Source organism: Gavia stellata, chromosome 2, assembly GCF_030936135.1.
Source record: "Gavia stellata isolate bGavSte3 chromosome 2, bGavSte3.hap2, whole genome shotgun sequence".
NCBI lineage: Eukaryota > Metazoa > Chordata > Aves > Gaviiformes > Gaviidae > Gavia > Gavia stellata.
The window spans coordinates 21,902,017-21,922,520 of NC_082595.1; the positions used below are offsets into that span (position 1 = coordinate 21,902,017).

The 20,504-nt window shown below is 41.7% G+C and overlaps 1 protein-coding gene across 1 annotated transcript; it reads right to left on the reverse strand.

Moving 5' to 3' along the window:
• Positions 1 to 18,274: 18,274 nt before the first annotated feature.
• Positions 18,275 to 20,167, reverse strand: NANP (N-acetylneuraminic acid phosphatase). Its single transcript, XM_059835041.1, has 2 exons — positions 20,078 to 20,167; positions 18,275 to 19,820 (listed from the first exon to the last, which is right to left on the reverse strand). The coding sequence occupies exons 1-2, from the start codon at positions 20,165 to 20,167 to the stop codon at positions 19,125 to 19,127; spliced, it is 786 nt and encodes a 261-aa protein (XP_059691024.1). The 3' UTR covers positions 18,275 to 19,124.
• Between the last annotated feature and the right edge of the window lie 337 nt (positions 20,168 to 20,504).

A 20,504-nucleotide genomic window follows, 5' to 3' on the forward strand; every position in this document is an offset into this window, starting at 1 on the left:
ACCTCCTCTCCCCAATTTCAGCTGCGCTCGCCAATGCCAGCGAAGCTCCACTCGTTCCCTCTGCTCCAATAGCTGATCTGGATGGGTCGCTTGATTTCCTAGGCATCCCGGGCTCTCCCAGACACCGCAGTGTCCCCTCGCCGGCAGCTGTGGGTGTGTGTGCCCAAGCAGAGCACAGCTCGGTGGCACTTGCGTACGGCTGTGGGCAGTGCCTGCTCCTGCCCACTCGCTGCTTCCTCCTCTCTCTTCCAGCCTCGCTGGGTCTGTCCTGCAGGGTCTGTAAAACATCCTGCCTAATAGTTTTCAGCTAGTTTTAACCTACCTTGCTGTATATATACTCAAACCAGCTCACATATAGCTTTTAGTAAGATTCATGTGACATACCAAATACTGTCCTGAAATCCTGACTTGTTGTACGAAACCTTTTCTCTCCCCGTTCAGCTTAACCCTGTTCCCCAGATTACTCCTCCATTGCCTGACTCTGCCAACAGCATTAAAACATACAGGCTACTTTGTTAGCTCACTGTATGCACACACAGGCAATTTGTTAGGCAGTGTCACAGCATTGCTGCTAGTACTCCAGCCTCCTGCTTTTGATTACACTTTGGTAAAACCAAAACACTCCTTCCAATATCTGTTTTTCTCACTGCTAATAGTACTTCTGACGTAAGACCTTCTTGTATCATCTGTAGGATGCACATTGGCCATACCTGTGGTTTTATTTTTTTTACTGCCCTGCAGCATGTGGTTGTTACCTCCACCATGTGAAGCAGAAGAGGCAGGAAATCTGATGTGTGGCGGACCAGGGTTTGTCATCCTTAGGAGCTTCGGTCAGTTCAGCACTGCTGCAGTCTTGGGAGCACGAGCACAGTGTTTGAGCATGGCTGGGGTCAGGCTGATACTCACAAACCTGGGATTTTCATTGCCCCACAAGGCCCGTAGGGAAGGGTAAAGTGAGTTCAAAATTACAGGTACAGATTTTACTTTAAAATGGTTTTGAACAATGACACTATTAACTGCATAACCATACTTCAGTGGTCATAAACCAGCATGGCAGTAGATAGTCCATCGTTACTGTTCCCTACCAGAGACTATGCAGTGAGAGCCGTGACAATGTGCTCCTTGGAAGAGCTTTCCTACTCCTAATTTTTAAGTTTCAACCAGTGGCATGGTCTTTCTGTGAGAAGAAGCTCTTGACAAAGACCACTGTGAGCACCCAGCAGCCTCACAAAGCCAAAGTGTTTTAACAAAACCCAGTTTTGGTGTAGCCAGTTGTAAAAATAAATTATGTTTAATTATTGAATCTGCCCATATATATTTGGGGGGGTGTAGATACATATGTATATACACACGCACACACATACATATATACCTAGCACACATTACTTTTTCAGTTTGCCTGTTTAGTTAATGTTTCCGCTAAGGAGCTGTTTCAGAAATTTCCCACTTCCTGCTTGGCCTTCCTTCTTTGTTATATATAATAAGCATTTGTTGGTGTTTGAGGGCATCTAGTTCAAATACCTAGCAAGATCAAACTCGGGAGAACATAAATGGAAGCCATAAGGCACTCTATAAAATAGCCTACACCTTTCATGAACTGGAATGGATGTTTGTCAGTAATGAGGCACTGCAATTAAATGAAATAAGCCTTGGCAATAGCTCTGCCATATCTGCCTGTACAATGCTCCCTCAGCAGCAACACTCCCATGGGAAATTAAACATACAGCCTGTGCATTAGCCAACCTTATTGCCTGGGTGTCTGCAGCCAAGGAACCCTCAGCCCTGCCTCCAAAACAAAGCCCTTGTGGAGAGAAGGTTTTGGGCTTCCCTCAAATTTAGGTGCAAGCTCAGGAGCAGGCAGTGTCTGAGTCCCTGCGACATGCCCACCCTGGGGAGCTGGCAAACACAAGGGGCAGGGAGATGGGGGAGAAACTTTGGCTCTTCTGTGTTGGCTCCCCTGCTATGGGCTCTTTCCTCTGCAGCAGACCTAAGCGTGGGTATAATGTGAACAAAATAATAGTAATAATAATAATAATAATAATAATAGTAATAGTAATCTTCATCACCATCATCATCAAAACAGTGAAAAACAGTACTGCCTTCCTAGGATGAAAAGGTGCAAAAGAGGGTTGTCCCTTTCTCAGGAGATCACTCAGCCTAACTCTTCAAGTGTGCATGGCGATCTTTCATTACCCTTATGATGAGCTTTCCTATTATTGGGAAAGTCACGCAAGCCTGAAGATCACCCTGGTGATAACGCTGGGATGAAAACTTCTCCCTTTGGCAAAACAGGCATTTTGCGAGGACTCTGTGCTTCTCAAGGATTTTTTGGATTAAAGGCCACTGTCACCACACAAAGATGTGGGCATGAAAGAGAGGAACCATTTTGCCAGCATGCTTTTATATAAAAGCACAAGGTGGGAACCACTTTCTGTGTCCTCCTGAATCATCTACAGTCCATAGTCTAGGAACTACTCACTTGCTTTTTGTTGTCTTAATGTAGTTTTTCTTAAATTAAGTGTTTACTAGACTGGAGAAAAGAGACTAGAAATGTGTGAATGACTGGTTTCTAAATTCTTTGGCTGGGCAGGAAAAATGAAAGCACAATTGCCTTCACAGGGAATGAAATATGTTGGTTCAACACCTCTTACTTTTTAAAGATAATTTAGTCAAATTCAGCTTCAGGGTTTTCTTTGGAAAACAAATTTTCCAAAACGTTTCCCAGATGTAATCAGCGTTGTCAAATCTTCTCCAAACTGTTAGACTTGAGATTGCATTTTTTTATAAATAAGACTTTTAAAAAAAAAAGCTCAGATCTAAAAGTGATGCAACACTTCAGTAATTTCTAAGACAAAAGCTATTAAACAGTTTTGTGCTATTAAATATGATGGTAAGGGTGGCAACATAGTATTGTACTCCAGTGTAATTAAGTTCTTTCAATTTTCCCATGAAACTCAGCTGCTTCAAAGTGTATTCTCAGAAAATGCTAACTTCTCCAAGCTAGGTAAATCATGCCAGAGTGTAATAGTCTCTGCATTATCCTCACTTTCATGTAATTAGGTATTTCAGAGACTTTTTTTCAGGACTTTTCAAAAATAGAACTAGGAAAAATCAAGAAAGACTGGGAATAGGGAGTTCAATAATCAGAATGTCAGTTAGAATGGGAGACAGATGGAAAAAAAGAATAATAAAAGTAGTAAGGGAAATTAAGAGCCTTTCATCTGAAGTAAAAATAGAGGTGACAATATTAGAGTTTGAAGAGGAGGTGTATGCAAGGTGAAATACTACAGATACATACAGCTGAGTATGGTTTAGAGATCAGTTCAGCATCTTTTCCTAAAAGAATAATGACATGAAGGTATTTAAAAATATTCATTTGATCATTACTTTCACTCTGTGTACATACAGGAAATACTAAAATGCGTCTTAGTTTGGTAAAGAACTCTAAGAATAGAACTAACAGAGAGAATTAGTAAAATCCAAAATCAAATCAGGTACTTCCATAATAAAAGCATTACAGAGAGCTGAAATAATCTGTCTGTGTATAAGAGGCCTGTGTCCTCTCACTTCACTGCATTCACAACTGAGTGCCTTCCAGCATGGTGGGAACCGCCGAGAGCATCTCCTAGGTTGTCCTCAAAAACACCTGTTATTGACAGCTGTCAGGAAAGGAGAGTGGACTTAATAGACTCTTCTTCTGATTTGCAATGGTAATTTCTGCAGTGCCATTGCAGAAGTCAAAAAACACCCAACTGATCAGTTGTCAAAAAGGAAGAGAGAAAGAAAGAGAGAAAGCGAGAAAGAGAGAAAGGAAGGAAGAGAGAAAGGAAGAGAGAAAAGAAGGAAGGGAGGGAAGAAAGGAAGGAAGAAAGAAAGAAGGACAAAGAGAGTGAGAGAGAAAAAGAGAAAGAAAATAAAGGATGAAACAAGATTTCTCTTCTCCAGCTGGGGATACAATGAACCTGAAGAGACATCCCTGCCATGGAAGCTTGGTCAGATGCTCAGCTGACGTACACCAGGAGAGCTTCCCTGTCTTCAGTGGGGATATTCCAGCCGACACCAGCTAGGATCTCCCCCATGTCGTTTACACTTCCCAAGCAAGTCAAAGTTTAATACTGCCAAGAAAGAGGAATGCTAAATGCAGCTTTCAGTTACTGTGGAGGAATTAGGAGTCCTGTAAATCTGCGCCCCATCTTGGGACGTAGAGCTCTGGCCACCTTCCTCTTGGCATGGGTGAGGGGTATAGGAAGTGGTGTGCTCTTTTCAGCCGGGTGAAAGCCGAGTCTGAAGGATGTCTTTCAGGAGCTACTAATTAATATAGTTAGCTAACTAACTAATTAGCTAACTAATATGCACTGTTGCTGGTCTCCAGAGAAAAACGTTTGGGCTTTGTTACAATGGAACTACCTGTTTTGTCCTAGTCTGAAGCCAGCAGCAAACAAAAACATATGCAATGTGGGTAATCAGGTGATCAGAGCTCCAACAGAGGAGCTGCTTCATCTGTGACCTGGGATATGGAGGGGTAGTACTGCTAGCCGCTGTGAGTGGTGGTCCAGTCTCTGGACACACTGAATTTACTAAATGAAACTCTGCTTTTCATTTGTGCAGCTTCTTTCACCACAATTATCTGCTGTTTCAATATATTGCAGTATTATTTTTGTCATATCGGCTGGATCCTTAAAATAACAAATAGTGTCTTGGCTACAGTGACAATGGGTTATTTAAAGGAGCGTGCAGAGTTGCTGATAAAAGGGGATTTCCAAATACAGGCAAAAACATTTGGGATTGCTTTGAGGTTGAACAGGCAAGGGCAAAAAGCTTGTTAATAATATCAGATTATAATTTCTTAAAAAACAGATTAGGTTTTCATGACCCACACCATTAAAGTTCTTTTTAAATAGACATCCTTATTAAAAAGGTCTCTCTTCACTTGTGGCTGGATCTGTTTGGCTGAGTTGGATGATACATTATCAACATGTTGTGAGAGAACAAACAATTTAGTTTAAGGTCTCAAAATACGAGATTTGCTTGCATCCGGGACAAGGAAGTTATTTTGCTATTTTAGCAGAAGAAGGTATCCATCAGAATAAGCTATACTGTCACCAGTAGGGCCGGTTCATCACTCTTCTTTTATAAACCATAGAATTTTGCCTTATGCAATTTGTTTATTTAGAACTCCTGCTCCTTTGGATAGGGACCGTATCTCCTTAGGGCCAGGTATAATTGAATGTGCACTTATCATCATTTTTATTTCTGGTGTATAAAACAGAAATGCCTGACAGCTTTTGAAAATAACTGTCTGTGCAGCTATGCTATCATGGCACATTGGTTTCATATAATATTTTACCCAGTCCTTTTAATACAGAATGCAGCTTAATTATTTGTCATTCACTGGAATGTCATCCTGAGTACATTAACAGCACATTAAATTCCTCTCCAACTATGGTTTCACAGCACAAGGAGTGGCTTTCAGTGCAAACCTATGCCCCGATGTTCCCCAGCTGCCAGCTGGTGATTTGTGGAGTTCTCCTTTGGGTCTTTCCATGGGGATTGTGGCTGCCTAAGCCCTCTCCCAAAACTGGGTTGCCCTAACATAGGTAACAGTTACCTCAAAATTATGCTGGTTGGCCGTATAATTTAAATTTAGTCATATATCCTGAAGACACTCTTTATTCAGTTTTAAATGTTATATATACTAGTTGAAAGTGGCGATAAACTCAATTAACTAGGCTGATATAAACCTTATTTAAATCAAATTAAGTGCATTTCTACAGTGGTTAGCATCTATTTCATTAATTGTGATTAAAAGCTGCTTGGGAGTTAAATTGGTATGACTTTGAATATAGATAAAGCCCAGGGAAGACAGAACTGGCAGCTGAGCCTGAACCAGACTGGAAAGTTTGGAGTCCTTCTTTGTACCCAGAACACCAGAGCTTTGTTTGTTTTAATTGAAACTGGGATCCTGCAGAATGTAACGGATGTTGTTTAGAAAAGCTGCCCACTTGTTTCTGGTAATTGGATTTTTCTAGCCCAGATTAATATCCTACTGTGCCATTTCACTGGTTCCTCCAAATAATTAAAAAACGAGTGCTGAAGACTGTAACTATCTCATTAAGATAAACTTACAACAACATCTTAGGTTCATATAAGGAGTTCCTTTCTTTTTTTCTGGAAAAAAGCCACAGTTTGTTTAGCCTGGCAGTGGCAAGGAACTGATTTATGTGTATGGAAAAAAAGCTTTTTAAGCCATTACTGCTGGATCATTGTGTCTCACGTAACACAAAAGTGGAGTGGTAAGCTTTGACAGGGGTCTGCAGAAACTAATTTTGAGATGGTTACTGCGACAAAATAATTAAAAACAGAATATATGTGAAAGTGTAAATATTTCCAGAGAACTTCTGGCATGTAGTCTCACATCAGAGACTGACAAACACACCTGCCGATACCTGATGATAGAAATAATAGCTGTTCTGTTTATTCATCAAAATGATATTATCTATTTGTGGTTTATGCTTAATATATTATGTAGCAATATATCTAGTGCTGCTCCTTAAGATGACGGATTGCTTACTATATGATCAACTAGTATTACAATGACAGATCTCATTCACAAGTGCTGTTTTTTGTTAGTTTCTGCATTTTTTTCTAAAGAATCGATACAGAAAACTTCTGATACAATTTAGCCCTAAGAAATATACAACCCGGGAAAGCTGGCCAGCCTATCTAGGAAGAAGCTGTTAGAAAACCTTAGTGGAAAAATATTTGGAGGCGCTGGAGGAGAATGGGAGGGGCAAAAAGGTCCGTGTGGATGTTTAAAAAATATATGAAGATGACCAGAGCTGTATCAATGAACAGGGTCAGGGGGCCATCTGCAGTTTTATGTGCTTCTGCTTATTACATACACAAGTCACAGAGGCTCTCCTTAAACAGGGTACTAAGGTACAAATCTAACTTTAAACCTGAGAGCAAACTGATGGCACTTGCACGTGTTGAAATCTTTGTAGGCTCGCAGGGGCTCCCCTTGCTTTGTGAGAGCTGATTTTAGACTGAAACCTGTGCAGTGCATAGCTTACTCAGAACTTCTTCCCAGGGCAAAGTTCACATCAAAAGCTGTAAAATCCAGTAATGTCACATTTAGAGAGGTAAAATTTTAGTATCCGCTTATAGAAATGTATTATTTTAAAGCAATATTAAAAAAATCCTTATTTCTGGCTCCAATCACCAGCAGTACCATGTGTACTAAACATAACAAATGCCACTTAAAAATATAAGGAGAGCAGTTGTGATGTTTGTCACAGAGTAAGTACTGGCTGAAGGAAGTATCCCCAGACAGAGAAGTGGAGGGCTGTATTTTATTCTCAATTAGGGATGTGAATTGCAGTTTTGTAGTAAGGTAGGGATGAGATGTTTCTTTCCATATGACTGACTTTCTGTATTTTCTTTGGGCCACATTATTCCATGGGATATTTTAAATAACTATTATGGAGATTTCATGTGGTGGGTGAACTAGGTAGTTCCCAAAAGTGTACTTGGAAACACTTTCCTCCAGGAGTCAGCGGTGTTTGGAAGGTGGAAGGTAATGAAGGTGGGAGGTGCCAGCTGGTACAGTGATTGTATCTAAGTTACCAGCACATTTTGCCTGTTTTTCTGAGGTATTTGCAAGGTGAGAAGCCTTGTATCATAATATTTTCTAAATGAGAGCTGCAAGCTATATACAAATGATACAAATTTTGTCTTAATTCTGGGGATGTTTACTTGAGACTTCTGGGAGGAAAATGTTGTATGAGAACATCTGTCTGGGGCCAGCTCAGAAGAGTGTCAGTCCAGTGTGCTGTCTGCAGGGGTGGCAAGCAGTAGATGACTGAGGAGGAGGATAGGACATGAGGCATTTTCTAGGCTGCTCCTTTCCTGGTAAGCACTTTTAGCTGCTGGCCATCACTGTAGTAGAGACTTCCAGAGGCATAAGCTGTGTCCAGACCATTCTGTTCAGCATATTCTTTTGGATGCATCCTCCACAAATGGGTTTAATCTTTCTGAAGCCATTTTTACTTTGGCAGTCACAACATCCTGTAGGAATTAAATTTGGCTTTAACATGTAAGGTGTCCTGAGACAGTGCTTATTTGTCTATACCTGTTTCCTGATATTGATGTAATTCCCACTTGCATTGTGCTCATCTGCAGAGATCCTGGGGCATCACTGTCCAGGATTTCTCCATTTTCCTCCCAGCAGTGTTCAAGTTAAAGCTCTCACTACTCTACATACCATGTTCGTTTTCTGCACACCAGACTGCCGCATGCTGACAAATACCTGCCAGCAGCTATGGGTTTTGTCTTGGGAAATTCCAGGTAAACATGATCCCTCAGCCTCTTGCAGGTAACAGCTGCTACTTTTGCTCAAAGGGAATTCCCACTGACTTTGATCTGTAGGAGAGGACATCACCCCCGGTTAGCTTCGCTATGGTGAGGTAACAGACATTAGTTAAAATGTTTGTCAAGGACATGTGATAGCAGTTACTTCACAAGCAGCAGGTCAGGCTGTTCCACTGCTTACCTTAGTTAGTCACACATGCTTTGCTCTTAACGGAGTTCTTCTCTATCCACCCCAGTGAAAGCACGACCCGATTCTGAGCCAAAGAGCAGCAAGTAAGAACAGGACAAATACTAGTTATTTCTCTGGTATGACCTGTGGAAATCTGCAGGCATGTTAGATTTTGGCCTTTTTACCATCTAAATTTCTTGTCTTCAGTGCATGGAAAAGCACTGAAGCTTTTAGGAGGTCTGCTTTTCATTCCATAAAAAAGAGGTATTATTAATTAAAACAAAACAATTACTAGCTGTGCTTACTTTGGGCATGATGCACTGGCCAGCCTCCCGGGCTTATTTTATCCTAGGCACTGTAGCAACTTGTAGTAAGATTGCTCACCGAAGGGAGCTTAACAAACACATCCTGAAAATTGGATGAAATAAGAAAGAGAAGCTGGATGGGCCGGAAAAGGAAAAGGAAGAGGAAGAGGGAAAAGAAAGTAGCAAATATGGCATGAGGCACATAATTCCTAGTCAGTCTTGTGACACAGCCTATTACAATCTCAGTGGTCAAAGCTGCATTGACCATTTACACTAACTCTTCCAGACTTTTCGCATCGAAGTTTTGGTATTTTGTGTCATTCTGGCCTGAGTAAGGCACAAAGATCCTTTAAAATCATTGCATTCCCCACATTTGGTGTGTGTGTCAAAACAGGCAGTCACTTAGGCAATGCAGCATCCTGCCTTCTAAGCATCAAGGAAAGACCTTGGGGTTTGTGTAAGGGCATTTTCTCTGTGCAAATATCTGATAATACTACCTAACGTGGAGAAAGACCTCCTCTAAAACTAGGCCTATGGAGAGAGCTCCAAAATGTTCCAGGCACTTTCAGGAGAAGACAGGCAGCCAGGGCAGAAATGGGGGGTTTTTTTTGAGTGTATACCCTAATTCACAATTAGTTGTCAGAGGTGCTTCCCTGTAGCAATACTTCTCCTGCACAGCCATGCTCTCAGGTGAGAAGAGTTGCTGAGGGCAAGAGAACATTTTTGAACCACTCCAATGCTGCACTGTTTATTCTCTTTGTATGGACAGACGTCGCCACCATGCTGTTGTCCTTAGCCTAGGAGAGCTTCAGAGGAGGCTTTGCCTCATGTTCAATGGCCAAGGCCACTATCCAGGGCCAGATGTATCTGGTTGTGAGCCCTGGCTCCACCCCAAGCTTGCTGTGTGACTATCAGCCAGTCACTCTGGTTTTCTGATTCTTAATCCCTCTCTGCTAAGATGGAGACAGCAGTATTTCCGTACCTCACAGTGGGAGCACCCTTTATCTTTCTGGGCATGTTCTCTTTATCATCTTGTAAATTCTGTCAGGACAAAACCTGGGGATTTTTATACATTTTTCTACTCTGGTTAACTGGAGCAAGTAGCCACAGATCCAGCCGTGCTGCTGGTGATCTGGCAGCCCTGGAGCTGCAGATGGCTCAACAGCAGCACACGCAGAGACCCACAGCATGCATGTTGGGCAGTCATCCTGCCCACTGTACATCTGATGAGTGCCAAGTGTATACTGTGCAAGATGCACTGGGCAAGCCCGGTACATCGTGGTACAAGTTTCTGAAATGCAGAAGCTCACTGCAGGTGTTGATCAGTTTTTCTGTGCTTAGGGTCAATGTGATTACTGGGGTGGAGACACCCTTTGGTGGGCTACTGCAGTTGCACAGGGGTGTTGTAGCCTGTGGGCTGGTTCTGCTAAAAACCCATCCTCAGCTGCCATCTGCTGAGCACTGCGGAAAAAAGCAGCAGAAATTCCTGCCTGTGTTCAAGGCTTCCTCCTGCAGAGGAACCTAAAGCCTAAAGCCATCACTGAGCACCAAAATTCAAGTCAGTGGCCAGGGGGAGATGCTAAACACAATGTCCCTGGGCTTGTGAATGAAAATCAGCCCCCGTTTTCAGGTGCCCGAATAGGAATCAGGCTGCTGACTTTAGACCCATGGCCTGAATTGCTGGTCTGGGGGTGCAGCCAAGAACTCCACAGAGTGAGAAAAATATGAATGGCTTACAGTAATCCTTTACATGAGGTCATAGAAATAAAGTGCTACTGTGTTGTCTAATTATAGGAAGAGGAGCTCATGAGGATAATTTTGAAATCATAAAGATGCTACTGCAGCATGAGCTGCAGGAAAAAAGTTCCTTTTTCTTAAATAAATCCGATACCTACATGATATAAATCAAATTCAGCTCACGCACAGTGTACCAGTACCTTAGAAGGCTGGATTTTGTTTGGCACCATGATGTTACGACAAACTTGTTGCTGATCCTCTTAGTCATGCTCTTTTTCAACTTACTGTTGTACAGTTTGCAAAACATGCCACAGATCCTCATACTTAAAATAAAGATAATACTTACCCACCTAGAGCAAAACCTCTTCTACGCAGGGCTGTTTTGCCATGTATGTTTACAATGCCTAGTAAAATAGGATCTCATCATAATTTATGATGTCTGGAGGGTAGTGTGAAGTGAAAAGATGACTGTTTTGACCCCATTTATGGGTACCAGGTATGTTTTATTTTTAAGACAGTGAGGGAGAAAAAAATGAGAACAGGAAAAAAACAAAACAAAAACTGTGCCTGTGTCTACATGTAACAAACCTCTAATGCCACCTGCTGAGGAAACACTGAAAATGAGAATGCAGTCTCCAGCAAACTACTAATTGCATTATTCTTGTTATTGATTTCTTTTAACATTTATATTATATAAAAATACTGAAAGGATTTCAAGAAACTTAGGTGAAAACTGTGAGTGTAATGAACTGGGTGTTTTTTTAAATACCCAAATGGTAGGAATTTCTTTTCAACCCTACTCCAGACACCAACTCCCTGTAATCAAGAAATGGTCCTATTATTCAACTTTAATTTTCTCTTTCTTCACTCCTAAATTAGCCACCCCAAAATTATCCTGAAATATATTTGCATCTTTTAATGTGGAAAGGATAGCTTATTAGCAGCACTGTGACTCCTTAAGGACATTGCTTTAGCCCTCAGCAATACAGAAAAAAAAGCTGTTTTCTTAAGCAAACCCCAATATAGAGCAAGTGCATACAATGCCAAATACAGCACTGGTCCTTCGTAATTAGAAAACAGAAATAGAAAAACAGTGAGGCCTATTTTTTAATATCCTTAAAATGTTTTATGCCAGCATGAACCTGCTGGTACCTGAACAGTTGTGCTGTGACACTAAAATGGAGACTCCAGGCCAATTACAATTCTTCCTGGCAGTGTATTATAAAATTATTGTGCAGTATTCAAAGGCATCTTCTTTGCTCATCATTCACTGGTGACAGAACTTAAGCTGCAGAAAAGGCTGTTAAGTCAACCTAAAAACTGCCAAGTCCTGTAAAATGTTGGGAATGCATATCCTAACACAGAGGGTATTAGAAGCCAAAGGGTTTTTTTTTCCTCTGCATTTTGCGTACATCTATTGCATGCTGCTCACCCTGCAAATACGCACAAACACTGCTCTTCTACAGAAAAGAGAGAAAAAACAAATGGAAAGTGGTTTGGGTGGACGGAACGTCGTCAAACAGGGGGCACAGTATTCAAAATAAAACAGAAAGAAATTGTTAACTAGGTAGATGTATCTCAAAGTAAGATATCTCCGAGGTGGGGGCTTGTTTTCCTTTTGAGATACAGCATGGAAATACAGTGTAAAACTATAATAATACAATATTAAGATGAACCTCTGGCTGCAGCAGTAGCAGTTTTTAAAACAGACATACAATGTTTCACAAAGTAACAGGACAAAGATAACAAATACATCAAAGTTGTTTAGACATCAAGTTATTAGGTACCTTTTACCATACTTTCAGATGAGAGGGATGAAAGCAAAGAAGTATTTTTACCCAGTTACATTTACTGAAAGAAAAATAAACAAGCCGTTTGTGTCATTCATGCATTTTCTTCCTGAAAGGAAAAAAGGACTTGGAACATTCAGGACCCTTCTCATTTAAATGTCTGAAACAAAACACAATGGAAGGCATAAACAGCTCGGAAAACAAAGGCTGTCAGTCCATCCACTGCAGACTTCCTGATAAATCCTAACCCCAGTGAGATTTAACAGGCCACATCATTAACAGCAAAGACCACCCAAGCAGTAGTGCACAAATGAAAATGGTTAAGCCTGACTTTATCAAACAGCCAGACCTACAACACATTCATGCTCTGATGAAAACAGCACAGTAACTTTGAGGATACTTGTTGGCCTAATTAATGAAAAGAATGGAAGAGTTTACTGGGATTCTTAAGACTCGCATAGCAAAAGAACTAATAAAATATATAGATGAGTAGTTGATGTATTTTGACACGTAATGATTTCACTTCCAATTGGACCTTTCTGTTAGACTGGTCACTGCCTCAGGAAAATGCTCTTCCCACATCTGCCTGAATGCAGTACCCTTGAGCACTCAGCAGCAACACAAGTAAATGAAAATGTGCTCATCGGATGCTCACCACGCTGTATTTCAACTGGAAAGCAAGATAAATTGAAATGCTTTCCACTTTGGTTTTCCATCTTCGTTTCTGGGATGCTCATTGAGCAGATGGGGAAACCAAGCCATGACTATTCTAAGTGACTTCCTAGAATCATTCAGAAGTACAAAAAAACATTCCTAAATACTTGATCTAAAGCATAGCTCTTAGATGACCACAGTCATATATACTCAGAGACATCTCTGTACCTTACTGACCCTGTATTTTATTGCATTTTCTCAATATTGATGGTGTAGCAAAATAAACATTTCCAGGGCAAAATGCAAAAAAGAACCTAACAAAAATGTGCATTAATACATTAAATAAAATGTATATTAAAACGTAGTTGAAGCTACATACATAGTTTCTTCTATGTTACCTAGTAATAATGTTATTTCCAAAATATAAAGAGGTTGGATTTTCTCAGTGTGACAAAGTTGTTTAGCTGACAGAAAAAATCAAATGTTTAGAGCCAGTGATGAACAGACTGAACAGACCCTGGGAAACTGCTGAAATGATGAGTAGTGTTTTGTTTTCCTCACAACATTCACTTCTTAAGTCAACTGATCATCAACATTTATTTTGAAACTTGGAGAAACGTATCTCAGATTTGGTATTTTAAACTTGCCTTGTAAACCTTGATATCTATAGGTGACTAGCAGAGGATTTTGTTTGGAGGCTTTCCCCACCCCCCAAATTTATTTATTTATTTATTTATTTATTTTTACAAATTGACAAATTTGCCTAGTCTGTGTGATATGAATGGAAGTTTCTTTGGAAGAAAGACCATTTAAAACACAGCCCAAACATACTTGCAGCACACAGCTGCCAAGGAGCTGGTACTAAATGTAGGTACTTAACATGATCTTGCTACAAAGGCTGGCTCTCTTCCATTACTTTATATTGCGATCCTCTGCAAACTTTGTCCCAAATGCTAGATACTGTTGCGATTCAGAAGGATATGGAAATGCAACCAACCAAATAGATGACAGAGATCAATTAGCTGAGGGAAGAAGTGAAAGCCAGAAGTCACTTGCAGATGCTTGCAGATGGTCTTACAGATGAGCAAATGAGCATACAAATCTTACTTGAACTTGTGAAATTCCACTGATGTAAATGGCAATATTTTTCTATGTTAAATCAGACCCTATGCAAAGTTATCATCTGGTCTTTGGTTAGTTGTTGGCTTGAGAAACATGGCTTGCACTTCTAAAGGACTGAAATTTCATGTTTCAGCACCATAATTTAATTTCATATTTTTTAAAATGCATCTTTTTTCTGGCATTTGAGGACTGTTGAGCAGAAGGCTCTCATGCAACCTTGTTTTTAGTAGATGGAATAAAAGGTCGAAACATGCCATATGGAGCAGGCAACGTGATTCTCTGTGTCTGGGTCCCTTGCAACATAGGCAGAAAGTTGCAGTTTTTGCTTTAGACGCAGCTGACATCGTCTCTGCATTGTTATGTCTCTTGTATGTGCACAGCGTGATCTAGAAAGCGAGTTATAATGGAGACAATCCCACTGCAAGGCTGATAGTAAAAGCTGTGCACAAAAGAACAGTATACCGCTACATACAGCAGAGATACATTGCGTTTCTATTTGTTGTACTCCTCAACGTGTTCAATGGATTTCCAGATGATGAGTTTTGTTAGTATACAATTAAGGTAGGATTTTAAATTTTGTTTAAAGGCCTCAAGATAACCTGTGAGAAAAAAGAAATCACTACATATGTGAACAGGAGAAATTGCTCTGATGGATCAGACTACTTCAGTTTAGTTCAAAACCCTATTACTGGTGTTGTCAAGCAACAGAAGCTTCAGAGGAAAAGACAAGTAGAACTGGTGCAGGTTAGCTGGGGCACAGGAAGATGTCCATTGTCTGTATTTCAGGAAAAATGAAAACCTTCAGTTGTTACCCCATCCAGACACCTTCTCTCTTTGCATTAACTTAGTATTCTAATGAAAGGTACTTATCTCCTGTATAAAACACTCTGGTCACCTTCTGAGAACTCCAGCTTTGTGCTAAACTTTTTCAACCGCGTAAGAAAATGTCCTCATTTCTGAGCCTCTCACTGTCCAGCTTAATGCCTTACACATACAAAGCTTCCTCAACAAGAACAGAGATGCTGTGGTGTGCGGACCTGTGACACTTCAGACAACTAGCTGGCACAGGCAAGTGCCCGCGTTAGAGGCCAAGTCCCCCTTTACTCAGTTTAACACCCTACCCTCGTCTAGAGTACCTTTAGGTACCTTTCCACCTCTCTCCATCTATCTCCACAGGTCCAGAAGATGGACAATTTGCTCTACTACCCAATGGAAAATGATCAGGGGACAGCTTGCTTTTCTGAAGCCAAGAGAGCCATGAGGTAAGCAGCCTCCCACTCTCCCCTCTCTTAAGTCACAGAGAGGCGAGCATAGCAATAGCTCAGATATGGCTTTGTGAATCCATAACCTGCTGAAATGGGTCCCCTGGACTTGAGATTACTGTATTTATTTATCTTACCTGCTTTGCAGTCTGTTCTTACACTGCTGCAGCAGCCAGTCCCATGACGTCAGGACACGTAGGGCGTATCTGAGCTGGCATTCAGCTTGGCAAGTCAGGTTCAACTAGCACTGAACTGCAGCTAGGAATTCAATATACACAGTCTGGCCAAGAAGCTTCATAAATACATAATTATGTTCCAGCCTCTGTTTGAAATGATGGAAACTACACCCAGTCACCACATCTAAATGTGCGATCACAGATTTTGAAGCCCAATTCTGTGCTATTTTAAAAAAGAAAGAGAACTCTTGCCCTTTGTTGTAATTCTGGTCACAAACATAGATATCCACAGCAATACAGAGCGTTAAAAGAAATGTTTTATAAACAAAATACTTTTATTAGACTAGTACACAGGTTATCTTAAATCAAGAATTAAAATACAGTTGGTATTAAACTATTGTTTCAGTTCATTTCACTAAAGTCAAAGTTACTGTAGATTAACCTCAGGAGGTAATATTTATCTGGGGAAAAAAAACGGTTTTTAAAAATACAGAGGGAAATTCTTTTTCCTCTTTTTATTTAGTGTGTTTTGGCAATATAATTTAAACTAGACAACTTAGCTAATAGAGCATAACACTAAGCAAAACCAGAACTTAACCGGAACTGAATATAGACTGTTTTATTGATCTATTCCTGCTTCTGATGTGACAATTATCCCATCACTACCTTTATGTTTCCATTTCATTAAATATAATTATTTTTCATTAGGCTTTCTGCAAGAGCTCCATCCAAGAAAAACATCTTCAGTATTTACAGATACTCCAGATACCTAATCCAGCTTATTGGGTAACTGCTTCTTAGACGACACCTAGACAGAGAAATCCCTTCTGTTGTTTCTTCTTGTTTTATAGAAGCATCATAACACTATTGCCCTATCTGGACAGTGGTAGTCACATCCAGCCTGGGACAGAACTCAGCAATGGCAAAAATATACTTGGGTGTGGCCTCTACAGACCACACCATCACCTGAGTGTTCAGTTACAGTGGTTTTTCATAGATTCACAGATTTAAGAAAACGACTGGCTATGTGCAAAACAAAGAGCAGTCTCTTCTAAAACAGGAGACCCTTTATACAATAAGCAGGCTCAGCATCCCACTTCAGAATGATGCAGTGGCAAGAGAATATAAGCCTCAACTTTAAAAATGGTAACCTGGCGCGCATATATATCCTTCAAGCCCACAGACAGAATTGTGAATTATTACTATTTGTTATTTTAAATCTCAGCTGTATCAGAAACCTCATTCTGACCTAAGTTGTATTACCCTGACGCTGTGCAAACAACGCAGAGTTTATACTGCAGCTCCTTTGGTATGCTGTTGTGAGCAAAGTTGTTGCTTTTGTATCAGACAGCGTGGTTAAAACAGATTACTACAAATCCATTATCTTTTCAGGGAGCCATCTAACCTTCTGGATAAATTTCTATTTTTGCACAATATTCCTCATAGGCTCACTGATCTTTATTATTTTTCTCTCAATCCTTGGTTGTAAGGAATGTTACTAGCAACACTTTGCTCATCAGTTAAACCAGCGACTGTTTTCATGCTCTTCCGAATGCAAAATAAAATCTTAAATTAGGCCTCTTACTTCAGTAACAAAGGTGTGTCAAGTCAGTTGCACTGGCTCACGTTACATGTGGCAACTTACTATACCACTGTAATTGGATCATTTTTAGCATATGCCCATTTCCTCAAAGGTGCAGATGGGGCCTGCCTCTGTTCTCTTCATTGATCCTGGTGTCTCAAAGGTCTCGGCTAGATAACATGAAGAACCTGGACTGCTTTACTTTTTTTAAGGGACAATTGGATGAAAGGGGTTCAAACTTTAATGAGCATTTCCTTCTTTTTCCCCGCAATGTAGGAGCAACATATTTTGATGCAGCCTAAACTCTTTGCCAAATAATTTAACCCCAATCAGTAATAGCCTCCTCTAAACTGAATCTGTCATCCTATGCATCCAAGACTTAACCACATTAACTTAAATTCCTGTCAAGGTAAACAAAGGAACCTTTCTTATATATAGGATTCCTTCTACACACCCATTTCCTGGTAGGTTTCTGTACTTTTGGCTGATCTTTTATTGCTGCCCACATGCTAGAGACTCTTCTGCCAGCACCTCAATATCCCTGTTCTCAAAAGATTTGTCATGGATTTATTCTAAAATACAAAATTTGATTGCTCATATATGCTCAGATACTCAGCCCAATGTATATATAGCAAATAGATTTTGAAAAACGCAGTTTTTCCAACAAGTGTTTACATTTCCATTTAACATGTGAATACTTTCCCATTATATAGTAAGAATATGAAGTACAGAAAAATTAAATTATTAAGATAATGATCTGGGAAAGAGAAATCTTAAGTATTTTAGAGAGTCACCTCCTGCATCTAGTGGAAATAGCACATACACATTATAAAGTTGTACACTGTACTGTAATACATATGACATAATTTTCCAATTTCCTGAAAGAGAGTCATGAAAGCCATTTACAAACAACTAGCTCATATTTTCTCCAGAGTAAATCACATGAAATACATGTAGAAACTGGATTAAGGAGGGATTGTATAGCAGTGCCATTAAAACAGTCCAAAAAAGCACTGATCCTGCAGTGAATCTGAGTAGTCATACACCGGAGCAAGATCAAGAACAGTTTTTCCAAAACGTCTGATCAAAATTCACTAATAAAATCAGACAGAACAATAATATTAGCTTTTAAAGAGTTTGACAGAACAGCAAGAAGACCATTGAAAATATCCCTGTTTTATCAATTACATTCCAACAAAAATCATAATCTGGATTACAAGTATACTGCATATCCGCATAAGCACCAAGATAATATAAAGTACAAACTTAACCTTCAAGTCCCTCTGATAAATGGTCCCCTATACAAATGCAAATTTTTAATGCACATTTAAGTACTTTTGGCAAGAGGTACAGAAAAGTCACTGCAAAGTCTGAAAAACAATTCTAAACCTTGAAAACTTGAAAAAAGATCAAAGGTAGAGCATTTTCTAATAGTCTGATACATAATAAATTCTGTCACTAAAATTCTGGTTTTAGAAATAGCAAAATTCACTCCAGCTCCTGAGATAAACTGCAGATCACCTGTGAAGATTTACTAGATTGTATCACACTCTCTTTCTCACCTTCTTTTACACACTGCAAACAAGTTCTGAACTGAAGCTTCAGCTAAACTTACAAGTCAGCAAAGCATGTGAATGATCAAAACATTCAAATTTTCTTTTCCACTATAAAAACAAGAGACTGGCAATTTAGGTCAGAGACAGATAGACTTTAGCCACAGCCTGTCAAAATAATTTCCAGACAGAGGCAGTTGTTTTAAATGAACTGCACTTGCATCATTTAAATTAATCTAAATCTTTGTTTCTGTCCTGTTTTCGCTGACAACTGTGCTCTTATTCATCCACCTGCTGTTTAAGAAAGCATACCATGCATGACTTCAGAATCCTAGGGTCAAATTTTTAACAAGAGCATGAGTCACCTAATAGCTCAGCACGTCTCTGATTGTATGCTGGAACCATCAATGTGCTTCATTACTACTAGCCATATGGTCAGTTCCTAACTTAGCATTAATTTTGTGCTCCATCTTCTGTAACACTGCTGGAAGATCCAGAACAGAAGAAATAATATAATGAGGTACTGGGGAGGTATCTACTGGGGTAGTCATTGCTTTGTTTAACCAGACAGTTGCTTTCAAGCCAGCATTCAGGCCTCCTTGAATATCGGTATCTAGAGAGTCACCAACCATAACACACTCTGCGGGCTGCACCCCCAGGAGATCGCAACAGTAATGGAATATGGATGGCGCCGGTTTCTCTTCTTTCTGCTCACCTCCCACAACGATGGCATCGAAGTAGGGCTGACAGGCGCACGCTTCGATCTTCTCCCTCTGCGTCTGTTTGTCGCCGTTAGTCAAGAGCAGCAAGCGGAGCCCCTTCCGCAGCTCGGTGAGCATGCCCCGCGTGTCCTCGGCCAGGGTGAGGTGCTGGAGGCGGGTCGTTTTCCAGAGGAAATAGCACTCGGCGGCCAGGTTTCGGTTCACCTCCCCGCCGATCGTCTCCTGGATCGCCTCCTCCCAGTGCGAAATCCGCAGGTCGGTGATGCACATCTTGGCGGGATCGTGACACTCCTTGAGAAGCTTGGCCTGGACCTTATCGCAAATGACACGGGCTTCTCCCTCACCGTAGTGGTGCTTTGACTGCAGGGCATTCATCACCTTTAACAGACAAGAGGCCCTCATCGGTGCGCTGCACGCACGGAGCGTGGCGCCGCGCACCCCCCCGCACTCCCAGCGCCGCGCCGCGTCCGTTAACGGCCCCCGAGGGGCCTCCGGCTGCGCGTCAGCGCCGGGCAGGCAGCGCGCCGGCCGGCCGGCAGGGGGACGGCAGACGCGCGGCGCCGCGGCCGCCGGGCCGGGGGGGGCCCGTGGGCGCAGGCCCCGTGTCGGAGGGCCGCGGGGGACAAGGACAGTACCTCCTCGATGGCGCGCCGCCCGGCCGCCGCCGTGTCGACCAGCGTGTTGTCCAAGTCGAAGAACACCGCCTTGACGCCGTGCACCCCCATGGCGCCGCCTCTCGCGAGAGCCGGCCCGCTCTAACGGCCGAGCCGCCAGGGCGGAAGGGAGCGCCCCAACCGCCGCCAAAGCCGCCCGTGCCGGGGCACAGCGGGGCGGGGCCGGCCGCCCCGCTCCTGCCCCGCCCCTCGCCGGTGCTGAAGGGGGAGCCCCGCCCCGCCCCGCCCCGCCCCTCTGCCGTAAAACGCGCTCCCCGGTGCACGCCGGGCTGCGGGTGGAGCCAGGGGTGCTCCGCTGGGCCGTGGAGTGGGGCTGCGAGGGCACTCCCGCCCAGGTCCCCGGGGGGCTGGGAAGAGGGGCCGCCAGGGGACCTCCCGGGGACCTCCC

Bases quoted from the DNA above. Each gene is read 5' to 3' on its own strand.
- NANP (XM_059835041.1), bottom strand. From the start codon at position 20,167: ATGGGGGTGCACGGCGTCAAGGCGGTGTTCTTCGACTTGGACAACACG. The intron at 19,821-20,077 runs GTACTGTCCTTG...TGTCTGTTAAAG, and splicing joins GGCGGCGCGCCATCGAGGAG to GTGATGAATGCCCTGCAGTC.